The 9,700-nt window shown below is 50.7% G+C and overlaps 1 protein-coding gene across 1 annotated transcript in view; it reads right to left on the minus strand.

Annotated features, from left to right (window-relative positions):
• Window positions 1–9,700, minus strand: part of PXMP2 (peroxisomal membrane protein 2) — a 17,159-nt gene that overhangs the window by 3,088 nt on the left and 4,371 nt on the right. Inside the window, exons 3-5 of the mRNA XM_008053343.2 lie at window positions 7,698–7,811; window positions 4,967–5,129; window positions 874–993 (exon numbers count right to left, since the gene is read on the minus strand). Coding sequence (XP_008051534.1) covers window positions 874–993; window positions 4,967–5,129; window positions 7,698–7,811 — 397 coding nt within the window. The remainder of the gene's footprint in view (window positions 1–873; window positions 994–4,966; window positions 5,130–7,697; window positions 7,812–9,700) is intronic.

The following is a 9,700-nucleotide window of genomic DNA, read 5'->3' on the forward strand; positions in this document are numbered from 1 at the left end:
AAAAAAAAAAAAAAAATTTTTTTTTGTAGAGGTAGAGTCTCACTATGTTGCCCAGCCTGGTCTTAAACTCCTAGACACAAGCGATCCTCCCGCCTAGGCCTTGCAAAGTGCTGGGATTACAGATTACAGGCATGAGCCACTGCACCCAGCAGTTTCTCTCTCTCTCTTGCTTTTAAATGAAAGTAGAATGTTTTTTTGGTCTAGTCTGAGCACTGCAGCCTCAGAGCACAGATTCAAATTGCCCTGATTCTACACTCCTGGCACCTGGAATGTTTCAATGACTAGAAAACCTGTGTGCAGGCCGGGCTTGGTGGCTCAGCCTGTAATCCCAGCACGTTGGGTGGCCGAGACGACCGGATTGCCTGAGCCTGCAGGTTCGTGACCTGCCTGGGCAACTTGGTAAGACTTCGTCTCTGCAATAAATCAAAAATTAGCCGGGCGTGATAGCACGCGCCTGTAGTTCCGGCTACTTGGAAGGCTGAGGCGGAAGGATTGCCGGAGTTCAGCAGGTCGCGGCTATGGTGGACAGGAGCATACCACTGAACTCGTCTGGGTGACAGAGTGAGACTCCAACTCAAAAAAAAAAAAAAGAAAACCTGTGTGCATCCCTGGCATGGGGGCTTTTAATGAGAATTTGTTGAACAGATTCATGAGACACAGACAACCGCTTAGGACACGCCTTTGTGTTGCTTCGCCTCCTCAGATCCTGAACTGTCAATGGTTCAGGGTCATGAGCGAAAACCAAGGGTGGTCTAGGAGTCTAGACACTGGGATGAAACCAAGGCTGGAGAAAATCGACAACTCATTGAAAGAAGGAAAAAATAAAGCTGATCGGAAATATGTCTGACAGAGGCTGAGCCCTGTGGGCCTCACCTGTATAGGGACGTAGTTGATGTTGATGAACTGCAGAGGTGTCCAGACCCTCCAGTTCATCCTCAGCGCTGGCCAGAAGCTGCCCCTCATCTTGGCAGCAAAGGCTGAGGCGTCTTTCCCCTGCAGAGGGAAAAGGTGGAGGGTGAGCAACTTGTATTCCTCGGAATTGGGGTCATGGGCACCCAAGCTCTCATGCTGATTCCTGTGGAGACAGCATGGACGTGTACTTAATTAGCGCCAAGCATCAAGATGGAGAATCATCAGACACTGAGGTGGCCGATTGCTCACACTGAGGGATGATACCTGCTACCTGCATTGCCCTTCGCAGAGAACCTGCAGATGTGACTCACGCTGGGCCAGGGTGTCGTACCTACTACCTATGGCCTCGCTATCCATCAGTCCAGAGCACCCCCAAAGTACATGAGGGCCCAATCTACACCAGTCAGGAACTGGAGAAAAATGGGCCCAATACGATGATTCTGAATGTCATTTGGGAGACTGAATGCCCAGGGAGAGCCACCATGAAAAAGAACAAGAAGGGAAGGCCACTTTACCAGGGATTTAAAGACACTATAAGCCGGGCTCGGTGGCCCAGCCTGTGATCCCGCGTCTTTGGGAGGCTGAGGTGAGTGGATTGCCTGAGCCCGCGGGTTCGAGACCCGCCTGGGCAGTGGGACCTCATCTCTACAATAAATCAAAAAATCAGCCAGGCGTGGTAGCGCATGCCTGTAATTCCGGCTACTCGGAAGGCTGAGGCAGAAGGATCGCCGGAGCCCAGCAGGTCGAGGCTGCAGGGGCTGGGAGCGGCCACTGCACTCCAACCTGAGCGACAGAGTGAGACTCCAACTCAAAAAAAAAAAACACTATTAAAAAAAAAAAAAGGCAACCCCCTTGGGTCCCCTCCCACTGTGGATTCTTTTTGTCCTCTCAATAAATTAAGTCATTTATGTTTCCTCCATGGAAAGATACAAAGGAAACGTAAATGCATATTACTAAGCAAAAGGAAAAAAAAAAGACTAAAATTTATTTTGCAAGTAAATTGTTTTTACTATGATTTGTCTTAGGTAGAAACAGAAGAATAAAGAAAAAAGTTTCAGCCAGGCTCAGTGGCTCAGCCTGTAATCCCGTGCTTTGGGAGGCTGAGGTGAGTGGATTGTCTGAGCCCACGGGTTCGGGACCCACCTGGGCAACTTGGCAAGACCTCACCTCTACAATAAATCAAAAAATTAGCCGGGCGTGGTAGCGCGTGCCTGTAGTTCCAGCTACTTGGAAGGCTGAGGCGGAAGGATCACCGGAGCCCAGCAGGTCGAGGCTACGGTGGCCGGGAACGGCCACTGCACTCCAGTCTGGGCGACAGAGTGAGACTCCAACTCAAATAAAATAAAATAAAACCCGAATATGTAGCGTTTACTTGCTGTGATTGGTTAAAACAATTTACTCTCAGGGCAGAACATGACACAGCTCAGACACACAGCACAAGCTGGTGCCCTCCTCCTGGAACGGAGCCATTTAGAAACAGGCACATCTGGTGAGTACATGTGAACACACCGCCAACGTGGTGGATGCTGATTTTAAGTTTGTGCCAGCAGTTTAATCTCTTTAGAGCACTTACGATTGTTCCAGGCAGAGCCACACAGGCTTCTGTGTTTCCACTGGGGCTTCAACTTGCTGTACCGTGGGTCTCTTCGGCAGTCTGATAAAGCCCTAGGACTCCCTTCTCAGAATCATGTTTTATCATGTATAAAATAAAATACATAGAACTATAAAGTTGCCAATTATACTGAGACAATTACCAAAATAATCAGAAAACAATTTTATGATAGACTAATATATGTGCCTCTTTTATGCTGCTTGGTTTTTTTTTGAGTCGAAGTCTCACTCTGTCACCCAGGTTGGAATACAGTGGCATGTTTACGGCCACTGCAGCCTCAACTTGCTGGGCTCCAGTGATCCTTCCGCCTCAGCCTTCCAAGTAGCTGGAACTATAGGCACATGCCATCACACCCAGCTAATTTTTGATTTATTGTAGAGATGAGGTCTCACCAAGTTGCCCAGGCTGGTCTTGAACCCCTGGGCTCAGGCAATCCTCTCACCTCAGCCTCCCAAAATGCTGGGTTAATTTTTTGATTTGTTGTAGAGATGAGGTTTCACCAAGTTGCCCAGGCTGGTCTCGAACCCTGGGCTCACGTAGTCCTCTCACCTTGGCCTCCCAAAGCACTGGGATTATAGACATGAGCCACCGCGCCAGGCCTAAAATTTATTTCTTAACATTATTATTTTTAAAAAAATTTTGGCCGGGCTCCGCGGCTCAGCCTGTAGTCCCAGCACTTTGGGAGGCTGAGGCCAGTGGACTGCCTGAACCTATGGGCTGGAGACCAGCCCAGGCAACTTGGCAAGACCTCGCCTCTACAACAAATCAAAAATTAGCTGGGTGTGGTAGTATGCACATGTAGTTCCGGCTACTTGGAAGGCTGAGGCAGAAGGATCGCGTGTGCCCAGCAGGTCAACACTGGAGTGGCCATGGGCGTGCGTCCCACTGTACTCCAGCCTGGACAACAGAGACTCCAACTCAAAAAAAATTTTTTTTTGGCACAGGTTCTTTTTCTGTTGCCCAGGCTGGTGTACAGAGGTGCAATCATGGTTCACCATAGCCTGCAGTCTCAACCTCCTGGGCTTAAGCAATCCTCCTGCTTCAGCCTCTCAAATAGCTGGCACTATGGGTGTATGCCACCACATCTGGCTAATTCTTTTTTTTTTTTCTTTTTTGAGTTGGAGTCTCACTCTGTCACCCAGACTGGAGTGCAGTGGTCGCTCCCGGCCACCGCAGCCTCGCCTGCTGGGCTCCGGGGTTCCTTCCACCGCAACTTTCCAAGTAGCTGGAACTACAGGCATGCGCTACCATGCCCGGTTGATTTTTTGATTTATTGTAGAGATGAGGTCTCACTGCCCAGGCGGGTCTCAAACCCGCAGGATCAGGCAATCCACTCACCTCAGCCTCCCAAAGGCACGGGATTACAGGCTGAGCCACCAAGCCCGGCTTAATTCTTTTTTAATTTTTGTAGAGATGAGTTCCTGGCAAGTTGTCTTGATCTTCTGGTGTCAGGCAGTCCTCTTGCCTCGGCTTCCCAAAGTGTTAGAATTACAGGTGTAAGTCATCACACCCAGCCTCTATTTTTTTAAAGAGCAATGAAGAAGCACTGAATATGCTTCGTTTTTTTGAGTTGGAGTCTCACTCTGTTGCCCAGGCTGGAGTGCAGTGGCAAACTCACGGCCACCACAGCCTTGACCCGCTGGGCTTAGGTGATCCTTCCGCCTCAGCCTTCCAAGTAGCTGAAACTACAGGCACACGCTACCATGCCCGGCTAATTTTTTATTTATTGTAGAGACGAGGTCTCACTAAGTTGACCAGGCTGGTCTCGCAACCTGAGCTCAGACAATCCTCTTGCCTCCACCTCTGCCAGGCTTGAGCCACCATGCCTGGCTTGAATATGCTTCTGTAAACACATCTAGTGAGAAGACCTAATGCCAGGTCCAAGTAGTAATAAGCATACATGACATTTCAAGATACCAGAAAAACTGATATTGATATTAAAATATCTCATTTCTACTGGGGATACATAGGTTCTGCTGATACCACTCGCATTTACTTTTTACATCCATGAAGGAAAACTCAAAGTTTCGATCTGAGTGTAGTGGAAAGTTTGCAGATCCTCTGAATTGCATCCAGGGATGTCGAGTTAAGAATCCCTGTTCTAGGCCAAGCGCAGTGGCTCACGCCTGCCATCCCAGCACTTTGGGAGGCAAAGGTGAGAGGACTGCCTAACCCCAGGGATTTGAGACCAGCCTAGACAACTTGGTGATACCTCGTCTCTGCAATCGATCATAAAATTAGCCGGTGAGGTGGCCAAGACTGCAGTTCCAGCTCCTTGGAAGGCTAAGGTGAAAGGTTCACTTGAGCCCAGCAGGTTGACGCTGCAGTGGCAGTGAGTATGCTGCTGCACTCCAGCCTGGGGAATAGAGTAACACTCTAACTCCAGAAAAGAGTCCCTGTCCTAACTGAAGGGCCGCGGTCAGTGCTGTGCCCAACACCCACCTCCAGAAAGTTCATGGCGAGGAAGAACAACAGCAGGAAGCCCGGTGCAAAGAGGAGGCGGTCCAGGAGGAGCCTCTTGAGCCCTGCCAAGGGGACCTCCGGAGGGACGCAGCGTTCCAGGAAGAGGTAGAAGTGGTGACTCAGCGGCCCTGTGAAGAAGAGCCTGTGGCCCCATGGTGGTGTGAGTCGGACTGTGGCTCTGCACTGGCCTCCTGGTCCAGCTTCACCCCCAAGCCCCAGGCCCTAACCCTGCCTCCCCAACAGCCCCCAGTACTGAACACACGGTCTGCATGACTGTCTAGAAGCGGTTTCTCTGCATCTGCTTCGGGGGCTCTCTTGCCTCTGATAGCCTCAGGTTGTGCCTGCCATGGGCCCCAGCACCACCCTATTCTCCTGGGCAGCCAGCTCCTTCCACACTGCCAGCCTGCAGGGGCCCTTTCCCATTGTCCCAGCTGATGCACACGCCCCATGCCTGTTCCAGGCCCTGACCCGCTTTCTGCCGAGCACTGCCCTTATCTCATTTTCTGGTCACGCAGCGTCTCTCTTGCCCCTGAGAAGGCACACTCCACAAGGTAGGTCGAGTCTCTCCACTGCTGTGCCCACAGTGCCCAGAACAGGGTCTGGCTCTGGGAAGGTGCTCAGTAGTAAATAAATAGCCACATCTCTGGGTTGAGAGCTTTCATTTGACTCTCTGGGGTGACTGGCAAGGAAGACCCAGAGCTGCCACGGACTTGCCTGGATCGCTACTGTTCATACCACAGTCTACTTGGGAGAGGATGGAACCCAGCCACGATGGCTCTCAGGACAAAAGCCCTGTAGCACCACAAAATTCAGCAATAAAAAGGTGTAGGGGCAGGGCATGGTGGCTCACACTTGTAATCCCAGTACCTTGGGAGGCCAAGGCGAGAGGATTGCCTGAGCCCAGGGGTTTGAGACTAGCTTGGGCAACTTGGTGAGCCCTCATCTCTACAATAAGTCAGAACATTAGATGGGTATGGTGGTGCTACTTGAAAGGCATATGAGGAAGGATAGCCTGAGCCCAGCAGGTCATGGTTGTGGTGGCCGTGAGCATGCCACTGCACTCCAGCCTGGGCAGCAAAGTAAGACTCCAATTCAAAAAAAAAAGTGGAGGAGTAGGGACCTGAGGTCTCTCAGTTTCTGATTAGGGTCTTTAAACAAATGATCCTCTATTGTGTTTTTCCACCCCGACGTAGGGTGTTATCCGGCCTACACCAGGGATTCTTAGTGAGGAAGAAAACTGGAGCCTTGGGGATGGGAGAACTGTGTAACTGGATTAGGCCTCCTAGGTGATCTTGGTACATGACCCTCTCTGGTGGGATTACTGCATTAAATATATTATGGGAAAAAACCTCAATGACTCAAGTTAGCATACTTGCAAGTACGAAAACGATCTTGATAAACTGAGTTTTAAAAAACCACTAAGTTGGAAAAGACTTCAAATAACCCATGTATAACACTGTTGGCCAAAGAGCTCAGGGCAGATTAAATTGGTAAAATTCCTGAAATCCTGTGCTTTTACAATTCAGAAAGTGGATCAGAAACTGGACATTCAGGATTCCTAAGTATATCTTTTCTGGATGTTTATTTCTTTATTTTGAGTTTATTTATTTGTTTTCAGTCAGTCTCCCTCTGTTGCCCAGGCTGAAGTTCAGTGGCACGCTCATGGCCTCTGCAGCCTCGACCTGCTGGCTCAGGTGATCCTTCTGCCTCAGCCTTCCAAGTAGCTGGAACTACAGGCATGTGCCACCATACACGGCTAATGTTTTGCTTTACTGTAGAGAAAAGGTCTTGCCAAGTTGCCCAGGTGGGTCTCGAACCCCTGGGCTCAGGTAATCCTCTTGCCTCGGCCTCCCAAAATACTGGGGTTACAGGCTTGAGCTACCACATCTGGTCTGGATGTTTATTTTTTTCCTGAGTCAGACTCTCACTCTGTCACCCAGGCTAGAGGACAGTGGTGAGTCACGGCGACCACGGTCTCAACCTGTTGGGCTCAGGCGATCCTTCTGCCTCAGTCTTCCAAGTAGCCGGGACTATCATTTTGCACCACCATGCCCAGCTGATTTTTTGATTGATTGTAGAGATGAGGTCTCACTGCCCAGGTGGGTCTCGAACCTGCGGGCTCAGGCAATCCACTCACCTCAGCCTCCCAAAGGCGCGGGATTACAGGCTGAGCCACCGAGCCCAGCTAATTTTTTAAATGTATTGTAGAGACGAGGTCTTGCCATGTTGCCCAGGCTGGTCTTGAACCCGTGGACTTAGGCAATCCTCTTGTCTCAGCCTCCTAAAGTACTGGGATGACAGGTATGAGCACCGTGCCTGGCTTTTTTGGATTTCTACACCATGAAAATAACAAAAAGTAGAAACTGACTAGTCATATTGAGTGAGTATTCCAACCTAGGACAGGGTCTTTATTCCTGAACTCTGACTCTAGATTCAGGTGAGTTACCTGCCCTCAGGTCTGCCTTTCAGCCCATTTAAGATGGCCACTCCCACCCATGCAATTATAAGTGAAATCTGTGAAGCTGTCTGTATGTATAGACACACCACACGAATGATAAACACTGTCCTGAGCTCTTCCCCGTAGCGATTACTTCAGCCCTTTTTAGGAATTATCTTTCCAAATCGGAGTTTTCCCAGCGTTGGGTCTTGGTGCCCCAGCGTGGCTACACCCAGTCTGCTACAGGGTAGACCGGCCTTGGGGGGTACTCACCCAAAAGTGGCATATCTGAGAAGTCCCTTGACATCTAGATTTTGAGAGCTTTCTTTTTTCCGCTTCTTCTCAATCATCTGGGCCAGGAAGTTCCCAAGTGCTGACAGGATGCCACTGTGGACAGAGAGGTAATCAGCAAGCGGGAGCAACCAGCCTGAAGGCAGCCCTTCCTGTGTGTAAATCAGCAGGGCTGTCCTGAGATCACACTATGGAGGGGTGGGAACAAGCGCTTATTAAAACCCCTGCAGGCCAGGCACAGTAGCTCACACCTGTTATCCCAGCACTTCAGGAGGCCAAGGCAGGAGTGTCGCTTGAGACCAGGAGTTTGAAACGAGCCTGGGCTGAAGGACGATGGCGCCAGTGAGACGTACCCTTTGAGGCCAAGAGATTTATTAGAGCAGCGGCTACAGGGAGAGGGAAGGAGGTCTGTAACCGCCAGGTGGGAAAAGGGAGTGAGAGAGAGAGGGCAAGAGAGAGGTCTGTATTTATCGGTTTTGGGAGGGGGCGGCCTGTGCTCTCTGAGCCTGGCCGTGCCAGCCAGAGCCATCTTAGGGTCTTTATTGGAGGGAGCTATGAGGTAGTATTCCTATAGGGAGATAATGTTTGTACATGAGTTTAAGTTTCGCGCGCACAGGAGAGACAGGAATTTATGGTCTTTGTTGTCTTTGTTAAGGTTCCCTAGTGTTGGCACCATCTCGGGAGACATCCTTCTGGCTGTTTCCCGTGCCTTTCATGGGCAACATAGCGAGACTCCATCTCTATTTAAAAAACAAAAAAGTCCAGGCTCGTTGGCTCAGTCTGTACTTCCAGCACTTTGGGAGGCTGAGGAGAGTGGATTGCCTGAGACCGCGGGTTTGAGACCAGCCCCGGCAACCTGGTAAGACCTTGTCTCTACAATAAATCAAAAATTAGCCAGACATAGTAGGGTGCGCCTGTAGTTCTGGCTACTTGGAAGGCTGAGGCAGAAGGACTGCCGGAGCCCAGCAGGGGATGCTGGGGTGGCCCTGAGTGTGCTACTGCACTCCAGCCTGGGTGACAGAGTAAGACTCCAACTCAAAAAGGGGGGGGGCTGGGCACGGTGGCTCATGCCTATAATCCCAGGACTTTGGGAGGCCAAGGTGAGAGGACTGCCTGAGCCCAGGGGTTCGAGACCAGCCTGGGCAACTTGGTGAGATCTCATAAATTAAGAAAAATAAGCTGGGTGTGGTGGCACACACCTGTAGTTCCAGTTACTTCGAAGGTTGAGGCGTAAGAACTGCCTGAGCCCAGCAGGTTGAGGCTGCGGTGGCAGTGAGCATGCCACTGTACTCCAGCCTGGCAACAGAGTGAGACTCCAACTCAAAAAAAAAAAAGAGCAGGGGCATGATGAAATTCCCACATCAAGAGGACTCCACACATAGAGAGATCAGTATGGTAAGACTTCCAGCTAGTGGACCGTATCAACATCTATCTGGCTGTGATGTTAGACTATCATTTTGCAGAACAACACCATGGGGAGTTAGGAAGCTGGGGCAACAGGAGGGACCTTGGACACTGTTCTGTATTTTGACTGTGGTGGTGAATACGTGAACCTACATACAGGACAAACCTGCACGGAACACACGTGCGAGTACAAGGGCCAGGGACGGCTGCCAGGTTCTGGGGACCACGCATGCCAGTGTCCTGGCTGTGAAACCGTCCACAGCGCTGCACCTGGTAACCCAGGGGAAACTGGATAGGGCAGGCAACTGCGTGGGAACCTACACTCACCACAAGCAACAGGCTGGTCTCCAACCCTTGGGCTCAGGCAGTCCTCTGGTCTCCAAGTCCCAAGGTGCTGGGATGACAGGCGTGAGCCACCGTGCCTGGGCCCTAAGTATCTATTTTCTGGATGTTTATACTATGAAAATAGCAGGAGAGGCCGGGCGCTGTGGCTTACGCCTGTCAGCCCAGCACTTTCTTCCTGTGGTCCCAGCTACGTGGAAGGCTGAGGCGGGAGGACAGCCTGAGCCCGGAAGGTCGAG

This window comes from Carlito syrichta, unplaced genomic scaffold (assembly GCF_000164805.1).
Source record: "Carlito syrichta isolate Samal-C Ts95f unplaced genomic scaffold, Tarsius_syrichta-2.0.1 Scaffold288080, whole genome shotgun sequence".
NCBI lineage: Eukaryota > Metazoa > Chordata > Mammalia > Primates > Tarsiidae > Carlito > Carlito syrichta.